Here is a 23,635-nt window from a genome sequence, read left to right on the forward strand (position 1 = left end):
GGTTTTCATTGTTATAAAAGAAAATTGTCTGGAAACAAATCAAATTCATGCTAAGCTGTATGCAACTTAAAATTTTTACACTACCCTAATTTTCTTATTTAACTGAAACACACAGATATCTATATATTAATGACCATACATGATATAGTGAATTAAACAATACTATACCTTTCCTGCCAAGCAGCAACATAATAAACAAGGGTGATCTTTGATAGTGTACTAATACTATTACTATGTTTTTGCTGTCAGGTGTACTGATATATTACACTGATAAGTTCCCTTTACTGAATGTACTTTTAGATATTTTCTTCGAAGGATTTGATGCTGGCCGCAGATCATTTGAAGTTGTTTATAAATTCAGTCACAATTTATCTGGATTTGGGGCCAGAAATAAGGTATCAACATGTCTCCAAATTGCTTTTTAGATGCCTTTTTTTTTTTTTTTTGTGTTTTAGGCTGCTTTTTCATGGAGTATCAGTGGTGGATCCAGAACTTTTCCTAAGGGGGGGGGGGGGGGGGGGGGGGCCCGCTGTCTGACCTAAGGGGGTGCTCCAGTCATGTCCAATGATTCCCAATATAATCAACCAATTTTTTCCCACTGGATCAGCCTATGAGTATGCAGAACAACTCTTGTATTCATTTACATATCAAATGGAAATTTTTATAGACGGGAATTGATATATCAAATACTGTTCTAATAAAAAAAAAAAAGCAACATGCACACATCCAGTTGAGCAACTATTTCTAGTAACTCTCGACAAATTTGCTGAGACGTATCATTCACGTGAAGCAGTAAACTTTTATAAGATATGTTCTTATGACCATTAATTAAATACACACATACTTCTGATTTACTTTAGGGGATTCAAACAAGACTTTTAAAACTAGAGCATTCTTTATCAACACACGAATCTTATCAGCACATTGAAATAAAAACAAAAATCCACTTGGGTACATATTTCCATTAACATGTTATTGATCTTATACCATGTTGGACCTATTTGGAAGAAATATATTTGAAGGTCTCTGGCTAGATAGTCTCAACACCATTTACTTAAAAAAAATCAATTCAACATAAGATTTTAATCAAAATTGGTAAAGGTGTAATTAATAATGAATAATAATTCATACAGTTGTTTATATGTTGTTGTTTTTTTAAACTTTCATAATAGCAAAAAAAAACAACAAAAAAAGACTTTTAATTGGACACCAGCTTTATTTTGGAGTGAAATACATCCCACAGACAGAAATTTAAATGTAAAGAATATCAAACAAGCTTGAGCTGTGTTTTCCAAGACAGTTATTAGGTTAATTAGAAGCTGCACTAATTACCTCCCCTTATTACGAACCTCCTGAACTCTCTTTTGGATAGCATGCCCAAACACATGTGTTCCATGAATAACGTGACGTAATGATCTATTTCTACTCTGCTATAATCATAACACATTCACATATTACTAAATGGGAAAATAAGCTGAAATCTTGAAGGGTTATATCAATGCTGGTTGAACTAAGTGAAAATCTAATTGCCATTTGAATACAAAGCTTGTTATACATTGGCTAGTTTTAAATAAACTAGAGGCTCTAAAGAGCCTGTGTCGCTCACCTTGGTCTATGTGACTATTAAACAAAGGAAGCAGAATTGGATTCATGACAAAATTGTATTTTGGTGATGGTGATGTGTTTGTACATCTTACTTTAATGAACATCCTTGCTGCTTACAATTATCTCTATCTATAATCAACTTGGCCCAGTAGTTTCAGTGGAAAATGTTAGTAAAAATTTACAAATTTTATAAAAATTGTTGAAAATTAATTGACTATAAAGGACAATAACTCCTTAGGGGGTCAACTGACCATTTCGTTCATGTTGACTTATTTGTAAATCTTACTTTGCTGAACATTATTGCTGTTTACAGTTTATCTCTATCTATAATAATATTCAAGACAATAACCAAAAACAGCAAAATTTCCTTAAAATTACCAATTCAGGGGCAGCAACCCAACAACGGGTTGTCCAATTCATTTGAAAATTTCGGGGCAGATAGATCTTGACCTGATTAATAGTTTAACCCCATGTCAGATTTGCTCTTAATGCTTTGGTTTTTGAGTTATAAGCCAAAAACTGCATTTTACCCCTTTGTTCTATTTTTAGCCATGGTGGCCATCTTGGTTGAATGGCCAGGTCATCGGACACATTTTTTAAACTAGATAACCCAAAGATGATTGTGGATAAGTTTGGATTAATTTGGCCCAGTAGTTTCAGAGGAGAAGATTTTTGTAAAAGATTACTAAGATTTACGAAAAATGGTTAAAAATTGACTATAAAGGGCAATAACTCCTAAAGGGGTCAACTGACCATTTCGGTCATGTTGACTTATTTGTAAATCTTACTTTGCTGAACATAATGGCTGTTTACAGTTTATCTCTATCTATAATAATATACAAGATAATAACCAAAAACAGCAAAATTTCCTTAAAATTACCAGTTCAGGGGCAGCAACCCAACAACAGGTTGTCAGATTCATCTGAAAATTTCAGGGTAGATAGATCTTGACCTGATAAACAATTTTACCAATGTCAGATTTGCTCTAAATGCTTTGGTTTTTAAGTTATAAGCCAATAAAGGGCTGCGCTTTAGCGCATGACACGCCCGTTGCTCTTTTAACTTGTCTTTTATGCTTTAAATGTATTGTTCCAAAATTGGAAAATCCCCCCTTTTTTAAGCATAAAAATTCATAACACGGAAATGTAAAATCTGAAATTTATAAAAGTTGAAAGGGAGCTTACATCAATAGATATAAACAATTCACCAAAGTTTCATGGACATTGGTGAAAGCCTTTTTGAGTTATTGTCCGAAGTGTTAAAAATCCCCCTTTTTTTATGAATAAAGCCCCATAAATCCAAAACTTAAAATCTGAAATTAATAAAAATTGAAAGGGAGCTTACATCAATAAATATATAAACAATTCACCAAAGTTTCATGGACATTGGTGAAAGCCTTTTTGAGTTATTGTCCGAAGTGTTAAAAATCCCCCTTTTTTAGCTCACCTGGCCCGAAGGGCCAAGTGAGCTTTTCTCATCACTTGGCGTCCGGCGTCCGTCGTCGTCCATCGTCGTCCGTCGTCGTCCGTCGTCGTTAACTTTTACAAAAATCTTCTCCTCTGAAACTACTGGGCCAAATCAAACCAAACTTGGCCACAATCATCATTGGGGTATCTAGTTTAAAAAATGTGTGGCGTGACCCGGTCAACCGACCAAGATGGCCGCCACGGCTAAAAATAGAACATAGGGGTAAAATGCAGTTTTTGGCTTATAACTCAAAAACCAAAGCATTTAGAGCAAATCTGACATGGGGTAAAAATGTTTATCAGGTCAAGATCTATCTCCCCTGAAATTTTCAGATGAATCGGTCAATCGGTTGTTGGGTTGCTGCCCCTGAATTGGTAATTTTGAGGAAATTTTGCTGTTTTTGGTTATTATCTTGAATATTATTATAGATAGAGATAAACTGTAAACAGCAATAATGTTCAGCAAAGTAAGATCTACAAATAAGTCAACATGACCAAAATGGTCAGTTGACCCGTTTAGGAGTTATTGCCCTTTATAGTCAATTTTTAACCATTTTTCGTTAATTAAAGTAATCTTTTACAAAAATCTTCTCCTCTGAAACTACTGGGCCAAATTAATCCAAACTTGGCCACAATCATCTTTGGGGTATCTAGTTTAAAAAATGTGTGGCGTGATCTGGTCAACCAACCAAGATGGCCGCCACGGCTAAAAATAGAACAAAGGGGTAAAATCCAGTTTTTGGCTTATAACTCAAAAACCAAAGCATTTTCAGGAAATCTGACGCGGGATAAAAATGTTTATCAGGTCAAGATCTATCTGCCCTGAAATTTTCAGATGGATCGGTCAATCGGTTGTTGGGTTGCTGCCCCTGAATGGTAATTTTGAGGAAATTTTGCTGTTTTTGGTTATTATCTTGAATATTATTATAGATAGAGATAAACTGTAAACAGCAATAATGTTCAGCAAAGGAAGATCTACAAATAAGTCAACATGACCAAAATGGTCAGTTGACCCGTTTAGGAGTTATTGCCCTTTATAGTCAATTTTTAACCATTTTTCGTAAATTAAAGTAATCTTTTACAAAAATCTTCTCCTCTGAAACTACTGGGCCAAATTAATCCAAACTTGGCCACAATCATCTTTAGGGTATCTAATTTAAAAAATATGTGGCGTGACCTGGTCAACCAACCAAGATGGCCGCCACCGCTAAAAATAGAACATAGGGGTAAAATGCAGTTTTTGGCTTATAACTCAAAAACCAAAGCATTTTGAGGAAATCTGACGCGGGATAAAAATGTTTATCAGGTCAAGATCTATCTGCCCTGAAATTTTCAGATGAATCGGTCAATCGGTTGTTGGGTTGCTGCCCCTGAATTGGTAATTTTGAGGAAATTTTGCTGTTTTTGGTTATTATCTTGAATATTATTATAGATAGAGATGAATTGTAAACAGCAATAATGTTCAGCAAAGGAAGATCTACAAATAAGTCAACATGACCAAAATGGTCAGTTGACCCCTTTAGGAGTTATTGCCCTTTATAGTCAATCTTTAACCATTTTTCATAAATCTAAGTAATCTTTTACAAAATCTCCACTGAAACTACTAGGCCACAATCATCTTTGGGGTATCTAGTTTGAAAAATGTGTCCGATGACCTGGCCATTCAACCAAGATGGCCACCACGGCTAAAAATAGAACATAGGGGTAAAATGCAGTTTTTGGCTTATAACTATGAAACCAAAGCATCTAGAGCAAATCTGACAAGAAGTTTAATTGTTAATCAAGTCAATATCTATCTGCCCTGAATTTTTCTGATGAATTGGACAACTGGTTGTTGGGTTGCTGCCCTCCAATTGGTAATTTTTAAAGAAATTTTGCCGTTTTTGGTTATCTTGAATACTATTATAGATAGCGATAAACTGTAAACAGCAATAATGTTCAGCAAAGTAAGATCTACAAATAAGTCAACATGACCTAAATGGTCAATTGACCCCTTAAGGAGTTATTGCCCTTTATAGTCAATTTTTAACAATTTTCATTAATTTGGTAAATTTATGTAAATTTTTACCAAATATAGTTCTCTGTTACTAATGGGCAAAGTTCATTATAGATATAATTGTAAGAAGCAAAATCGTTCAGTAAAGTAAGAACTTCAAACACATCACCATCACCAAAATACAATTTTGTCATGAATCCATTTGTGTCCTTTGTTTAATATGCACATAGACCAAGGTGAGCGACACAGGCTCTTTAGAGCCTCTAGTTTATGAATAAAGCCCCATAAATCCAAAACTTAAAATCTGAAATTAATAAAAATTGAAAGGGAGCTTATATCAATAGATATAAACAATTCACCAAAGTTTCATGGACATTGGTGAAAGCCTTTTTGAGTTATTGTCCGAAGTGTTAAAAATCCCCCTTTTTTTATGAATAAAGCCCCATAAATCCAAAACTTAAAATCTGAAATTAATAAAAATTGAAAGGGAGCTTACATCAATAGATATAAACAATTCACCAAAGTTTCATGGACATTGGTGAAAGCCTTTTTGAGTTATTGTCCGAAGTGTTAAAAATCCCCCTTTTTTTATGAATAAAGCCCCATAAATCCAAAACTTAAAATCTGAAATTAAAAAAAAAACGAAAAGGAGCTTACATCAATAGATATAAACAATTCACCAAAGTTTCATGGACATTGGTGAAAGCTTTTTTGAGTTATTGTCCGAAGTGTTGAAAATCCCCCCTTTTTTATGAATAAAGCCCCATAAATCCAAAACTTAAAATCTGAAATTAAAAACTAGAGGCTCTAAAGAGCCTGTGTCGCTCACCTTGGTCTATGTCAATATTAAACAATGGACACAGATGGATTCATGACAAAATTGTGTTTTGGTGATGGTGATGTGTTTGTAGATCTTACTTTACTAAACATTCTTGCTGCTTACAATTATCTCTAACAGTACTTTCTGTGGAAAATGTTATTGAAAATCTTCAAATTTTAAGAAAAATTGTTAAAAATTGACTATGAAGGGCAATAACTCCTTAGGGGGGTCAATTGACTATTTTGGTCATAGTGACTTATTTTTAGTTCTTACTTTGCTGTACATTATTGCTGTTTACAGTTTATCTCTATCTATAATAATATTCAAGATAACAAAAAAAACAGCAAAATTTCCTCAAAATTACCAATTCAGGGGCAGCAACCTAACAACCGATTATCCGATTCATCTGAAAATTCCAGGACAGATAGATCGTGACCTGATCAACAATTTTATTTCCTGTCAGATTTGCTCTTAATGCTTTGGTTTTTGAGTTATAAGCCAAAAACTGCATTTTACCCCTATGTTCTATTTTTAGCCATGGCGGCCATCTTGGTTGGTTGGCCGGGTCACGCCACACATTTTTTAAACTAAATACCCCAATGATGATTGTGGCCAAGTTTGGTTAAATTTGGCCCAGTAGTTTCAGAGGAGAAGATTTTTGTAAAAGATAACTAAGATTTACGAAAAATGGTTAAAAATGGACTAAAAAGGGCAATAACTCCTAAAGGGGTCAACTGACCATTTCGGTCACATTGACTTATTTGTAAATCTTACTTTGATGAACATTATTCCTGTTTACAGTTTATCTCTATCTATAATAATATTCAAGATAATAACCAAAAACAGCAAAATTTCTTTAAAATTATCAATTCAGGGGCAGCAACCTAACAACCGATTATCCGATTCATCTGAAAATTCCAGGGCAGATAGATCGTGACCTGATCAACAATTTTACTTCCTGTCAGATTTGCTCTTAATGCTTTGGTTTTTGAGTTATAACCCAAAAACTGCATTTTACCCCTATGTTCTATTTTTAGCCATGGCGGCCATCTTGGTTGGTTGGCCGGGTCACCGGACACATTTTTCAAACTAGATACCCCAATGATGTTTATGGCCAAGTTTAGTTAAATTTGGCCCAAAAGTTTCAGAGAAAAAGATTTTTCTAAAAGATTACTAAGATTTACGAAAAATGGTTAAAATATAAAGGGTAATAACTCCTAAAGGGGTCAACTGACCATTTCGGTCACATTGACTTATTTGTAAATCTTACTTTGATGAACATTATTCCTGTTTACAGTTTATCTCTATCTATAATAATATTCAAGATAATAACCAAAAACAGCAAAATTTCTTTAAAATTATCAATTCAGGGGCAGCAACCTAACAACCGATTATCCGATTCATCTGAAAATTCCAGGGCAGATAGATCGTGACCTGATCAACAATTTTACTTCCTGTCAGATTTGCTCTTAATGCTTTGGTTTTTGAGTTATAACCCAAAAACTGCATTTTACCCCTATGTTCTATTTTTAGCCATGGCGGCCATCTTGGTTGGTTGGCCGGGTCACCGGACACATTTTTCAAACTAGATACCCCAATGATGTTTATGGCCAAGTTTAGTTAAATTTGGCCCAAAAGTTTCAGAGAAAAAGATTTTTCTAAAAGATTACTAAGATTTACGAAAAATGGTTAAAAATATAAAGGGTAATAACTCCTAAAGGGGTCAACTGACCATTTCGGTCACGTTGACTTATTTGTAAATCTTACTTTGATGAACATTATTGCTGTTTACAGTTTATCTCTATCTATAATAATATTCAAGATAATAACCAAAAACAGCAAAATTTCCTTAAAATTATCAATTCAGGGGCAGCAACCCAACAACGGGTTGTCCAATTCATCTGAAAATTTCAGGGCAGATAGATCTTGACCTGATAAACAGTTTTACCCTATGTCAGATTTGCTCTAAATGCTTTGGTTTTTGAGTTATAACCCAAAAACTGCATTTTACCCCTATGTTCTATTTTTAGCCATGGCGGCCATCTTGGTTGGTTGGCCGGGTCACCGGACACATTTTTTAAACTAGATACCCCAATGATGATTGTGGCCAAGTTTGGTTTAATTTGGCCCAGTAGTTTCAGAGGAGAAGATTTTTGTAAAAGATAACGAAGATTTACGAAAAATGGTTAAAAATGGACTAAAAAGGGCAATAACTCCTAAAGGGGTCAACTGACCATTTCGGTCATGTTGACTTATTTGTAAATTTTACTTTGATGAACATTATTGCTGTTTACAGTTTATCTCTATCTATAATAATATTCAAGATAATAACCAAAAACAGCAAAATTTCCTTAAAATTATCAATTCAGGGGCAGCAACCCAACAACGGGTTGTCCGATTCATCTGAAAATTTCAGGGCAGATAGATCTTGACCTGATAAACAATTTTACCCGATGTCAGATTTGCTCTAAATGCTTTGGTTTTTGAGTTATAACCCAAAAACTGCATTTTACCCCTATGTTCTATTTTTAGCCATGGCGGCCATCTTGGTTGGTTTGCCGGGTCACGCCACACATTTTTTAAACTAGATACCCCAATGATGATTGTGGCCAAGTTTGGTTTAATTTGGCCCAGTAGTTTCAGAGGAGAAGATTTTTGTAAAAGATAACTAAGATTTACGAAAAATGGTTAAAATGGACTAAAAAGGGCAATAACTCCTAAAGGGGTCAACTGACCATTTCGGTCAAGTTGACTTATTTGTAAATTTTACTTCGATGAACATTATTGCTGTTTACAGTTTATCTCTAACTATAATAATATTCAAGATAATAACCAAAACCAGCAAAATTTCCTTAAAATTATCAATTCAGGGGCAGCAACCCAACAACGGGTTGTCCGATTCATCTGAAAATTTCAGGGCAGATAGATCTCGACCTGATAAACAATTTTACCCCATGTCAGATTTGCTCTAAATGCTTTGGTTTTTGAGTTATAAGCCAAAAACTGCATTTTACCCCTATGTTCTATTTTTAGCCATGGCGGCCATCTTGGTTGGTTTGCCGGGTCACGCCACACATTTTTTAAACTAGATACCCCAATGATGATTGTGGCCAAGTTTGGTTTAATTTGGCCCAGTAGTTTCAGAGGAGAAGATTTTTGTAAAAGATAACTAAGATTTACGAAAAATGGTTAAAAATGGACTAAAAAGGGCAATAACTCCTAAAGGGGTCAACTGACCATTTCGGTCAAGTTGACTTATTTGTAAATTTTACTTCGATGAACATTATTGCTGTTTACAGTTTATCTCTATCTATAATAATATTCAAGATAATAACCAAAAACAGCAAAATTTCCTTAAAATTATCAATTCAGGGGCAGCAACCCAACAACGGGTTGTCCAATTCATCTGAAAATTTCAGGGCAGATAGATCTTGACCTGATAAACAGTTTTACCCCATGTCAGATTTGCTCTAAATGCTTTGGTTTTTGAGTTATAACCCAAAAACTGCATTTTACCCCTATGTTCTATTTTTAGCCATGGCGGCCATCTTGGTTGGTTGGCCGGGTCACCGGACACATTTTTTAAACTAGATACCCCAATGATGATTGTGGCCAAGTTTGGTTTAATTTGGCCTAGTAGTTTCAGAGGAGAAGATTTTTGTAAAAGTTAACGACGACGGACGACGACGGACGCAGGACGACGGACGCCGGACGCAAAGTGATGGGAAAAGCTCACTTGGCCCTTCGGGCCAGGTGAGCTAAAAAACGAAAGGGAGCTTACGTCAATAGATATAAACAATTCACCAAAGTTTCATGGACATTGGTGAAAGCCTTTTTGAGTTATTGTCCGAAGTGTTGAAAATCCCCCCTTTTTTATGAATAAAGCCCCATAAATCCAAAACTTAAAATCTGAAATTAAAAAAAAACGAAAGAGAGCTTACGTCAATAGATATAAACAATTCACCAAAGTTTCATGGACATTGGTGAAAGTGTTTTTGAGTTATTGTCCGAAGTGTGGACGACGGACGGACAGACGGACGGACAGACGGACGGACGGACAACGGTATACCATAATACGTCCCGTCCCGGGCGTATAAAAACTGCATTTTACCCCTATGTTCTATTTTTAGCCGTGGCGGCCATCTTGGTTGGTTGGCCGGGTCACCGGACACATTTTTTAAACAAAATACCCCAAAGATAATTGTGGCCAAATTTGGATAAATTTGCCCCAGTAGTTTCAGAGGAGAAGATTTTTGTAAAAGATTACTAAGATTTACGAAAAATGGTTAAAAATTGACTATAAAGGGCAATAACTCCTAAAGTGGTCAATTGACCATTTCGGTCATGTTGACTTATTTGTTAATCTTACTTTGATGAACATTATTGCTGTTTACAGTTTATCTCTATCTATAATAATATTCAAGATAATAAGCAAAAACTGCAAAATTTCCATAAAATAACTTATTCAGGGGCAGCAACCCAACAACGGGTTGTCCGATTTGTCTGAAAATTTCAGGGCAGATAGATCTTGACCTGATAAACAATTTTACCCCATGTCAGATTTGCTCTAGATGATTTGGTTTTTGAGTTATAAGCCAAAAACTGCATTTTACCCCTATGTTCTATTTTTAGCCATGGCGGCCATCTTGGTTGGTTGGCTGGGTCACCGGACACAATTTTTAAACTAGATACCCCAATGATGATTGTAACCAAGTTTGGTTGAAATTAGCCCAGTAGTTTCAGAGGAGAAGATTTTTGTAAAAGTTAACGACGGACGACGACGACGACGGACGACGGACGACGGACGCCGGACGACGGACGCCGGACGACGGACGCCGGACGACGGACGCCGAACGCCAAGTGATGAGAAAAGCTCACTTGGCCCTTCGGGCCAGGTGAGCTAAAAAAGGTAATTTTTCAAATTAAGTCTTGTTTTAACATAAAAATCCTAGACTGCTCCCTAGGTGCTCCCTGAACACTAAATTGAGCAAAAGATAAAAGCCTATTTTTACTGTCTAAGACTTCTCAGAGATGTCTTTGAATATTTACAATAATTAAGCTGTTCAAAATTTTTCTCTTTTTAAATAAAAACATAATCTGAATACTTCTGTCAGAAATCAATTTACTCTACAAACAGTAGAGCTGAATATAAACTTATTCTTAAACATCCTCTTGGCCTAATCTTGTATTGGTGTTGCACTATTCTTCTTATTTTTTGGTCATGCAATTCTATTTAAAGGGAATGAAGAACTACTAGAACAAATATCAGGTGCTGAAACTCAAATTATTCAGATTTTGTTTAAAAGGGTGGACAAATTGTGTGATACATTCTGCAACTTGAAGTGCAAAGATCATCAATTTTCATTGTATAACCATATTTCTTCAGTATTTTTTAAATAAAGGTAAGAGTTGAATTATGTCCCTTTAAATGGCTGAAATCTTAGAACATTTGACATAATATAATTAATAAGTCTGAAGTGGCCCAGTATTACAAGCACCAATATCTGTCAAAGTTTTAACACATGTTGCAACAACACTAAAAATCGAGTCTTTCTTTTACAATTAATCTTAATTATGATATATGGATTTGATAAAAAAAATTAAAACAGGTCACATTACATTTACAAGTAAGGAACTATTAATGAGCTGTCAGAAAATCATAGAGCATACATTATAAAACTGAAATATGTTGGGGAAAATCAGTAGTTATAAATAGAGTTAGGAGATCATATTTCAATAGCAAAATACATATGGGATTTTTTTCAAAATGCAAGTGATTATACCCAATCGTGTTATATTAATGTTAAATGATACAAAAAGATATGGCATATCTATAAAAATAAATGATACAAAAAGATATGGCATATCTATAACTAGAGGCTCTAAAGAGCCTGTGTCGCTCACCTTGGTCTATGTGAATATTAAACAAAGGAAGCAGATTGAAAATTGACTACAAAGTTCAATAACTCCTACAGGGGTCAATTGACCATTTCGTTCATGTTGACTTATTTGTAGATCTTACTTTGCTGAAAATTATTGCTGTTTATAGTTTACCTATATCTATAATAATATTCAATATAATAACCAAAAACAGCAAAATGTCCTTAAAATTACCAATTCAGGGGCCGCAACCCAAAAACAGGTTGTCCAATTCATCTGAAAATTTCAGGGCAGATAGATCTTGACCTGATTAACAATTTTACTTCATGTCAGATTTTCTCTAAATTATTTGGTTTTTGAGTTATAAGCCAAAAACTGCACTTTACCCCTATGTTCTATTTTTAGCAGTGGCGGCCATCTTGGTTTGATGGCCAGGTCACCGGACACATTTTTTAAACAAGAAACCCCAAAGATGATAGTGGCCAAGTTTGGATCAATTTGGCACAGCAGTTTCAGAGAAGAAGATTTTAGTAAAAGATATATAAAATTTACGAAAAATGGTTAAAAATTGACTTTAAAGGGCAATAACTCCTAAAGAGGTCAACTGACCATTTTGGTCATGTTGACTTATTTGTAACTCTGACCTTGCTGAACATTATTGCTGTTTACAGTTTACCTATATCTATAATAATATTCAATATAATAACCAAAAACAGCAAAATTTCCTTAAAATTAACAATTCAGGGGCCGCAACCCAAAAACAGGTTGTCCAATTCATCTGAAAATTTCAGGGCAGATAGATCTTCGCCTGATTAACAATTTTATCCAATGTCAGATTAGCTCTAAATGCTTTGGTTTTTGAGTTATAAGCCAAAAACTGCATTTTACCCCTATGTTCTATTTATAGCCATGGCGGTCATCTTGGTTAGTTGGCGGGGTCACCGGACACAATTTTTAAACTAGATACCCCAATGATGATTGTGGCCAAGTTTCAAATAATTTGGTCCAGCAGTTTCAGAGGAGAAGATTTTTCTAAAAGATTACTAAGATTTACGAAAAATGGTTAAAAATTGACTATAAAGGGCAATAACTCCTAAAGTGGTCAACTGATCATTTTGGTCATGTTGACTTATTTGTAGATCTTTCTTTGCTGAACATTATTGCTTTTTACAGTTTATCTCTATCTAAAATAATATTCAAGATAATAACCAAAAACAACAAAATTTCCTTAAAATTACCAATTCAGGGGCAGCAACCTAACAACGGAATGTCAGATTCATCTGAAAATTTCAGAGCAGATAGATCTTAACCTGATTAACAATATTACCCTTTGTCAGATTTGCCCTAAATGCTTTGGTTTTTGAGTTATAAGCCAAAAACTGCATTTTACCCCTATGTTCTATTTATAGCCATGGCAGCCATCTTGGTTAGTTGGCGGGGTCACCGGACACAATTTTTAAACTAGATACCCCAATGATGATTGTGGCCAAGTTTGGTTAAATTTGGCTTAGTAGTTTCAGAGGAGAAGATTTTTGTAAAAGTTAACGCAGGACGACGACGGACGACGCCGGACGCCGGACGCCAAGTGATGAGAAAAGCTCACTTGGCCCTTCGGGCCAGGTGAGCTAAAAAAGGATTTAAAAAAGAATTTGATATCATGCCTATTAATATTTAGAAGGAAATATATTGAACAAAAACACGAGAGTGCACATATTGAAATGCTGCTTCATAATTACATTTGTGCTGAGAGTGAGAAATCCTTACTATTATACTGTACACCAAATATAGTTATCTGATTGGTTAAGTATTAGAGAAACAGACCTAACATTGACCAATGAGCATTGGGAATAAAGTCAAAGTGAACACTTTACTTTCATTTCATACAAAAAATATAGTTGAGTATTGCTTACAGTATCTGAGATACAGACTTGAACACAAAACTTAACCTTGATTATTGATCCATGAAATAAGTTCAAGGTCAGATGAACCCTGTTTGACAGTCATGTAGACCTTCCAAGGAACCCCTTCACCATTTTTATTAAGTAGGTGCTTAACCATGGAAATGAGATCACAGACAATGGATTTACAGACAAAAACATCCTAACATGAGTATTAAGCATCTAGGTGTTCTTCCTTCTGAGCTATTTTTAAAACTATATAAAATAAAGTCGGTCTTGACAAAACTGTGGAGTCAAGACTAAGGTGTGCTGTTTCCTGTCGCAGCATTGGCCGCAATGGAAGTCAACTTTTTGTTTAACTTTGTGAAAGGTCAGTTTGAGAAGAACCACTAAAGGTAAGTCAATGATATTTGGTATGTAGTTGTATTAGCATAAACAATAATTCAAACTGACTTTCAAGCAATATTTCCAAGATTCATGCAATATTTTAAAAACATTAAAGAAAATAAGGTTTATCAAAATATGTTAAAAAGACCATAAAACTATACAATAATTCATTCTTCACAGCTCACCAGATTAATGATGTTTTCACTCACACAATGTTGTCCGCGGGTCTGTTATAAGAAAATAGGTTTCTATATATAAATTGAGTAAATATTCAATACATATAGGTATGAAAAATCCTGATTTCTTAAAGCTTCAGAAGACAAATTCACTATGGAGTTCATTAATGGAAAAAACACAAACTTGAATCAACTAACTACTTTCTACAAAGATTTTATATAAAAGGAAAAAAAACAATTGGAAAATATATGTCATAGTACATTGTACTTACAAATGTAGTGGTTATCTTGCTTTTCAATTTGTCTGAAATAAAAATTATCAAAATTACTAACTGCAAATTGTAATATTAAATTATAAAAAATAGTTATTCTTTCATAATGGAAAAAAATTCAGGTAGCCTTGAATTGTAGTTCTTGAGAAATATGTGAAAACTTTTCATACATCGCCTTTATGTGTAAGAGGAAGTTGATGTAAAATCAATATAAAATTGCACCACATAGTAAAGAATGTTCAAATGAAGCTTGTAAATCATCATATCAGTTCATTTTTAATCATAAATGTACCTTATATATAACAAGAATGTGTCCATAGTACTCAGATGCCCAAATCGCACTATCATTTTCTATGTTTAGTGGACCATGAAATTGGGGTAAAAACTCTAAATTAGCATTAAAATCAGAATGATCATATCATATGGAACATGTGTACTAAGTTTCAAGTTGATTGGACTTCAACTGTATCAAAAACTAGCTTTACAAAAAACTTTAACCGGAAGTGGGACAGACGGACAAGATGGTCAACAGTATACCATAATACGTCCCATACACAGGGGTATAAAAACCCAGGTATATCATCTTTTACATTTATTTAGCTAGGAAATACATATATACTACTGTTGTTTCATTCAATGATACTAATTTTCATGAATTACATTGGTAAAGTTAAACAAAGAAATTTAAGTTTTTCAAAAAAAACCTTTCTATAGGCTTTTGTATGCAGACTTTGGCAAAACCATCAAATCGAATATCCATTAAGTCAACTTTTTCTCTATCCATGAAAATACGTACGCATTGAAATAGATGAATCCACAGTATTTGACTTAATGTATAAATCTGCTTGTAAATTCACATAGTCCTTACACTTCCAAAAGCTCTAATTAGATTTTAAAATTACCATTTAATATTATTTATTTCCCTTGTAAGGAATTATACTTGCATAAAAGACAGTCATGATCTGTATATTAATCAGATTGATTTATACCTATCTTAATTCTTGTTTTTCAACCTTTAACTGTGGCTACCCATATTAGTACATGTACTTAGAAAACATGGTAACTGATACCCTTATCAAGTCACTCACCTGTCATGGATGTACTGGCCTTTACAGTATCATGAGTTGGTTCTGGGTCATCATATTCTCGTTTAGGAATTGCTGGGGCATCATTCTAAAATATGTCATTATAAAAATAGAAAAACAAAGAATATGGGTGATTTAAATCTTGCCCTATTGCATTGGTTTCATCCATCAATAAAGACTACATGGTGACCTCATTATATCTATTCATATTTGGTTGCTAGGTTGCAGTGTTATAGATATGTACCACCATATCCTTATATGCAGAGACAAATCTTATAATGTGAAGTTTTAATATTTCTGTCAACAATTAGGTGATGTACTTAATGCAAGGCTTGGTATTATAACTTAATTTTTATGTTCAAGTTTAACTAAATTCTATTTACAAAGGCACAACAAAATTCAGGACCCGGACTGTGTATTCACATAATACCACACTCCCAGTCACATTATCATACTTCTAGTAAACCAAAACTGTAATGAAGCCTATATATTTTTTTTAAAGTTACATCACAACCCTGAAAACCATCACCTTCTTAAAAGATTTTCCTAAATTGACTACATGTCATTAAAGTGAAAAATACATTATGAAAAAAATAGTTTAAGACTGAGTGTTATCTACTTACTGAACCAGGGATATCTCCAACTGAAAAGAAAGAAGAAAATATATAAAAATAATCTTAGTTGTAATTATTTAGAATTTGTTGATTCATGATTTGGTAAAATTTCTTCTATAACTAATATGAATAAATGGTGTTTTACATACATTAAAAAATTGAGGTAATCAATAAAATTAAAACGATTTATGTAAGTTGTTTCTCCAGGTGTGGGATGTTCTCGTTGTATTAAAGACCCATTGTTGGCCTTGGGCAGTTTTCTGCTCTTTGGTTGGGTTGTTTACACATTCCCTGTTTCCTTTCTCTATTTTATCTCTTTTGTTTTCTGAATCATTTTTGTATCAAGATAATCAGGAGCCTATAATTCAGAGGTTGTCGTTTGTTTATGTGTTACATATTTGTTTTTCGTTCATTTTTTTATATAAATAAGGCCGTTAGTTTTCTCGTTTGATTGTTTTACATTATCATTTTGGGGCCTTTTATAGCTGACTATGCCGTATTGGCTTTGCTCACTGTTGAAGGCAGTACAGTGACCTATAGTTTCTGTGTCATTTTGGTCTCTTGTGGACAGTTGTCTCGTTGGCAATCATACCACATCTTCTTTTTTATATGTCAAGAAAATACTCTGCTTCGTACTATACTGACAAACTGAGCATAAGACACTTAGACAGTCTTCACTTTTACTCCTGAATGCTGCGTAATTTGCAGATATCAAAGCAGCAAATACCACTTTTTTAAAAACTTTTTTGATTTGACCCAACTTGGAAAGTATGTTTGTGTAATTTTCTTTGATATGACTTTCTGAAGTAATCTGTGTACTCTTGACCATTTCTGACAGAAAATAAGGTTGTTTTAGCATTGTAAGGCAAATATCATAAATCATTTTTTTTTCGGAAATTGGATTGACTGTAAAGGTGGTAGTAATTAATTGTAAAACATTTGTGCTTACATGTATGAATGGTAAATAGGAATCAAAATTTTTAATAATGGGGGCCTAATCTAATAAATGGGCCCAACTCTCTGTGAAGCCTCCAAGGAAAACACAGAAACTACATAGTAAAATGATTTAATTTTTGTTAGGGTGGTACCAAACACCTTGACTAAAATTAGTTTGCCTCATTGAATTTTCATGAAATTTTGACAAAATATTAACTTTGACCCTTTGACGAAAATATAAAAAAAAAAACAAACTTGAACCATACACTTTCTCGAAAAATTTCATTGGACATATAGAAGTTTGACAAACACTTATTTTGATCTTTGAGAGGCTTAATATTTCCAACACAATGTGATTTAAACATTATGTTGATTTTAAAGAGTTATCTCCCTGTAGTGTTATGAACAACCTTAAAAATTCAAAAATAAAAAATACAACAACTCTTAAAAGGAAAAATCAATTATGTAAAAATAACTAAATAAAATCAACATTTTGAAAATGTTAACTATACTCAGTGACTCTGATTAGGGCAAATTGGATTTCCCGTTCTTCCCATACAGGAAGACATACTCAAATAATGGAAGTAAAAAAGTCTAATTTGATATATTATTTACCTGCTGAGTATTCTCCATCTAAAGGTAAAACAACCTCCTCGTACTGTCTACCTTTTGGTGCTGAGTTAAGTGATTGTGTCACGGCGATTGTTTCATAAGCTGAGTCCTTTGGTGCAGACCTTAATGAACTGCTTTTGTTCACTTCAGAATAAACACTATCTTGAACTGCATTAGAGCTCCTCACATTACCCCTATCAGTAACTGCATGTGTGGTTTTACCATTACCTTTATCAGGAACTGCATATACTGACTCTGAATTAACAGTCACATGATTGGAGGAATTCCTACTTTGTTCTTCAATAGGTTGTGCTAGTTCATAGTTGTCCCCACCCGCAGCACTTTTTGACTTCTTAACTGACCCCTGATGACCTATTTGCTTTTTAGGCCTGTTTCCTTGTGTAATGGTTGAATCTGTTTTCGTACAATTAATAACGGATACAAATTTAGGTTGATTTTCAACAACTGATGTTTGCGGTGAAACTGGTCCAGCAAATCTTGGCCCACTCATTTGGGGTGGTGGTACTACAGATGGCTCTATGGGTCTAACAGAGGCAAATTGAGGTCCACTTGGCGGAGTATTCTGGGAAATTAAAGTTGTTCTAGGGGTTACTTCTGGTAACACACTATGTTCAATTTTGTTAGGAACAGATTTTGTTTGGTTAACAGGATGTTTAAGTGCAGAGTCAGAAATACGTTTTGAGTTGCTTAACTCTGTATGAGATTGGGATGCAGTTTTCTCGAATGAAGCACGTCTTTGCTGAACTGTTAAAGCGGGAGTTGGATCCACATCAACTTTTGGTGTTTCAATATCCTCTGATGCTATTTTAGGTGTTGTATTTTCATAATTTTCTTGAAACACATTTACATAAGCTTTTTTAACCAAACTTTCAATTTCTTTTTCTGGTTCATGTTCATGTTCAATCTTTTTTACAACCTCACTTTGAGTTTCTATAGTAACTGGTTCCCTGTCAGGAATTGCTGGAGATTCGTCTGTATGGTCATACATTCTAACAGTGTCTAACACGTCTAACTGTAACTTTTTAAAATCAGAGGCTGCATCTGCATAATTATCATCATCATCTAAAAAAATTTATATAAAAGTTTTATATTATAGCAAATATGAAAAATACATTACAATATTACACAAGGAATACCATTGAAACCTTGCATAGTTTTTTAATAACATCATTTCAAACCTTTCAGAAAGAAACATAAGGTAAAAACAAAATGATTTATTCTAATACAACTCTTTCTAGCCATTTTTTTTTATATTTACAATCATAAAATTTTAAAAATTGTTTATTTTTTTTTCTCTTTTGAAATGATTTCTTTAATGATTTAGTTTTTAAATCAAATTACTGAAATCATATGGGAGATAGCTTTATAAGATATGGAATTTATTACATAAAATATAACAAATATATGACTAAAAATCTTTCTGAAAGCATATATAGTTATTTCAGTTTCGCTATAATAGATATACCGGTAAGAAGATGTGTATGAGTTCCAATTCTCCATATAAATTTGTTTGTTAGGTTGAACATCAAATCAATATCTCTTTTGTTTAATAACTAGTGAGTGAAAATTACATTTGAAATACTCAGTCATAAATTTTCAGAACAATAAACAAAGGGATACCAGAACAACTGGATTAACAAGTTTGTTTTTCTTCAATTGCAATTCACTAAACAAACAACAATGATTTGGAGTTTAGTATGACATCCATCCACTTTCACTGAACAAGTACGATTTTTTCAAGGGGCCAGCTGAAGCCTGTCTCTGAGTTTTGGGTTTCTTTGCTGTATTGAAGACCCATTGGTGGCCTTTGGCTGTTTTCTGCTCTTTGGTCGATTGTTGTCTCTTTGACACATTCCATACTTCCTTTCTCAATTTTATAACTGTTATACTCTATGTACTATAAACAAGACACTATAAAGGTATGCTGTTGTTTTTTATTTGGTCGGGTTGTTGTCTCTTTGACACATTCCCCATCAGGGATGGGGTCGATTACTTTAAAATGTAATCGATTAAATTACAATTACTTTGCTAATAAAATGTAATCGATTACATGGCAATTACACTGTATTTCATATGTAATCGATTACATTAGATTACTTTTCTTTATTGTAATCATGATTACTTTAGATTACTTATGATTACATTGTATATTGCTATATCAAAGTTTTTTTTTTATAACTTTTTATCCGCTTATTTTGGTGATTTTTTTTAAAAGCCTCAATTTGTTCATCTTTTAAAAGAATTTATAGACAAGACAGTTACAGTTACAGTGTAACATGTGTAATTTGATAAAATAGCTATAGACAAGTGTCCTTTCTCTATGTAAAAGATGTAAATTTATTTTTAACTACAAATTGTAACCAACTGCCTAATTAACAAAAAACCAAAAAATAAGGAAAAATTAATAAGTATAGTTTTATTGTCTGTTGGGACATAATTGACACATCCATTAATATTTTTACAGGTGTTGATCACTACTTCCATTTTTTTAAACAAACAATGGGTGGGCTTGGGTATTAAAATTTTATTGTCTTAATAACGATATAAATAAAGTTAAAAGTGGTTGATTATCATTATTTGTTTGAAAATTTTGAATACTTGATCTAATTGAAATTAATAGAATTATTGTCAGGTGAAAACACAAAACAGTTTTGTAACTTAGGAAAGTTTATACATTTCTCTTCATATTAAGCAACAGTTTATTGTATTGATGAAACTTCTGACGTCACCTATTGTTTACTATGCATATTGTTTGCAATATTTATGCCATACGTATACACTGTACATGTACAAAATGTGCTTGTTTATACTGGTGAGCCTTAAGGCTAATAAAGATAATAAAGAATAAAAATAAGAAAGCACATATTATACACGAATTTATGGAAAATAAAATTCATTCAATTTTGTCAATAAATGAAACCTGGTTTTAACTTCCATTTTGAATAAAGTGGGCTTATATATTTATGCCTACCATCAAAGTCAAATAGGAACTAAATGTTTTCTGCATTTGAATTTCAATGTATTTATGTAAAAATAATGAGTAAACAAATATGAAATTGGAGTTAATATCAGAAGTTTTCAATCAAGGAAAACAAATGCTTTCAAGGCATATTCTTGTATCACAAGAGTTCAATTTCACAAAGAAATATTGGACAGTAATTTTTTTATTGTAAACTGTTAAAACAAAATAAAACACTTGGTTATACACATTTGTTATATAGATGATCACATTAAACAAGGTCTCATCATTGTGATTACTAGTTTCATGATTTTTCATTCAAGCTTTACATTTTCTTATTTTCATCTTGTCTATCAAAAACTATTTTCATATTTATACAAGATTTGTAATCATCAAGTAATCTTATGAATGTAATCTTAAAGTAATCTAAAAGTAATCATGATTACACCTGTTTTTTGCCATGTAATCAATTACATTACAATTACTTGTAATCAGAAATGGCATGATTACTGATTACATAGGATTACACTGCAAAATGTAATCGATTACAGCTGATTACGATTACTGATTACGATTACCCCATGCCTGTTCCCCATTTCCATTCTCAATTTTATTGTTGTAAACATTTTCAAAGTGAAATATTTTTGGTGATTCTTGTTTAATATTCTTTCTTTGTATCTAGAAGTTTATCATTGTTATAGAATGAAATTCAAAACAGTGTGGCTGTGGCCATTGATTGACACATTAAATTCATCCATTGACTGGGACAATTTAGGTGAACGTTTGTATGTAACGACCACTGCTCACTATGTACTTTTTAAAGACACTTAAACTATGGGGTCACCAAAGGTTCTCAACACCTTAATAAAGTAATTCGAAAAATAATCATAAAATAACACGATGTTTTGATTTATATCAATTATATAAATCAAAACATAAAGGTTATTCCTGATTAATTTTTCGAATTATTTTATAATTAAAGGCGTTAAGAAACCTTTGGTGACCCCACAGTTTAAATGTCTATCGTAGGTACGTCGTAAACAGTGGTCGTTACAGACAAACGTTCACGTAAATTGTCCCAGTCAATGGATGAATTTAATGTGTCAATCAATGGCCACAGCCACACTGTTTTGAATTTCATTCTAATGTGTGTTGATCATCCACATTTCGTGCCACTACAGCTAATCTAAAACCTATACAAGTTTTAGCTTTCTAAAAAAAAGATGGACTGCTTCGCTCTACACTAATTTAAGGTTATATGTGTGTATTTGGTTGTTAAATTAGTATTGGAAATGTGGTATTTTTAGATATTTATTGATATAAAATGGATGTACTTTAAGAATGTGCGTTTTACACCTATTCTTTTTTTTTTTTAAATCCTTGTTGAAAATTAAACCAATTTTAAACACGACTCTTGAGGTGTGCCTTTCTAGAGGTGTGCCTATATTGTCAGAAGTTATAAAATACAGATAATGCATTATTGTAAACATTGTATAGGAACATTGTTTAGGAAAGCAAATCGTGCAAATTGCAGAGTAACAAAGTATGACTTTGTACTAAATACTGGTACCTGTATTGTCTGCTGTCTCAACCGGATCACTCTGAAAACAAAGAAACATTTTTCTCTTATTAGAGGTCTCATATATGATTGCAAAGTCAGTTCTTTCTTTACTTCCTTTACCTAACTTAAAGAGGAACCAATCACTATGCAGGTTCAATTTTTAAATGATAAATCCACTTCAAAATAATGACTTATAATTTTTTTTAAAATGATAAAATCAACTCAACTTGTGATACATTAATTATTGTTGTTTACTTTTGCAATTTTAATCATTAATACTGACAACAATGTTTATTATTATTATCAAGAAAAGCTGCATATTTGCAAGGTTGTCAAAATTCAAAATGCAAGTATTTATTTATTTTGCAAAACCTTTCCTGTCACAATTTCTCTGTTTGAACAAAACATTTCAACCAACGCACAGTATTAATTTGTTTTGGTTTAATCTACATCTCAATTTTTAATTGCTATATTGCATGACCTGACTACCTATCAAACCTGGTGAGAAAACTAACCAAACTTTAGTTAATCATATGTTTGTGGGACAGCTCTAAAACTATAGTTATGCAAAACTTACATCATTTTTAAAATGAACATTAATATAATCACTTTCATTCATAATCTCAATGTGCTTCTGGAATAATTCCTTCACTGCTAAATGTGCCATCTCATACTGTTCCTGTACAAATAGAATTTTTAATAATTATACAAATGAAATATCTGATTTGAAAGACCTAAATATATTCGTTTCTTTCTGTCAATAAAAGTGTATTAAAAATAAAGCCATTTTACGGTAAGTTTATTTTTTTTTATCTTTTTCATACTCTTTGCTTAATTAAATGATAATCATATATATGTATACATGTATAATGTTATTTTTGTACAATGTCTTCTCTGGTAAAATCTGTAAGCTTTCCCCAAGTACTGTTTTAATAGCAACTTTGAAAAGGTATAGAATTTTTAACGACACATTTTTTGTGTTACATTTACAAAATCTCATAATATAATAATTTCACATGAGAATTTTTTTTTTTTTGACAAAGGGAGGAAATTTCCTTCAAATCTTAACTTATTCATTTTTCTATATAAGCTACTGACTGCCTAAAGAGGGGGCCATTGCAGTTATGCGCCAGTGATTCCCTATATAATCAACCAAATATTTCTCACAAAGAGGGGGTCCCCTGGATTTGCCATGTTCACATTATAGTTTTGATAAATAATAAACTTACTGGTGTCTGAATCATGGACTGCCTCTGTTCAAATTATAGTTTTGATAAATAATAAACTTACTGGTGTCTGAATCATGGACTGCCTCTGTTCACATTATAGTTTTGATAAATAATAAAC

At 32.9% G+C, this 23,635-nt stretch overlaps 1 protein-coding gene across 5 annotated transcripts in view; it reads right to left on the reverse strand.

Annotated features, from left to right (window-relative positions):
- Positions 1-23,635, reverse strand: part of LOC143048823 (uncharacterized) — a 49,413-nt gene that overhangs the window by 9,464 nt on the left and 16,314 nt on the right. The window contains exons 9-16 of one of the 5 annotated variants that reach the window (XM_076222703.1): positions 22,866-22,967; positions 22,298-22,328; positions 17,751-18,830; positions 16,209-16,228; positions 15,589-15,673; positions 14,501-14,532; positions 14,238-14,279; positions 85-102 (exon numbers count right to left, since the gene is read on the reverse strand). In XM_076222703.1, the coding sequence (XP_076078818.1) occupies positions 85-102; positions 14,238-14,279; positions 14,501-14,532; positions 15,589-15,673; positions 16,209-16,228; positions 17,751-18,830; positions 22,298-22,328; positions 22,866-22,967 (1,410 nt within the window). Of the gene's footprint in view, positions 1-84; positions 103-1,349; positions 1,431-14,237; positions 14,280-14,500; positions 14,533-15,588; positions 15,674-16,208; positions 16,229-17,750; positions 18,831-22,297; positions 22,329-22,865; positions 22,968-23,635 lie in introns of all 5 variants that reach the window. The other 4 variants (XM_076222714.1, XM_076222696.1, XM_076222709.1 and 1 more) reach the window with 4 other exon arrangements.

The sequence above is a fragment of the Mytilus galloprovincialis genome, chromosome 1 (assembly GCF_965363235.1).
Source record: "Mytilus galloprovincialis chromosome 1, xbMytGall1.hap1.1, whole genome shotgun sequence".
Taxonomy (NCBI): Eukaryota; Metazoa; Mollusca; class Bivalvia; order Mytilida; family Mytilidae; genus Mytilus; species Mytilus galloprovincialis.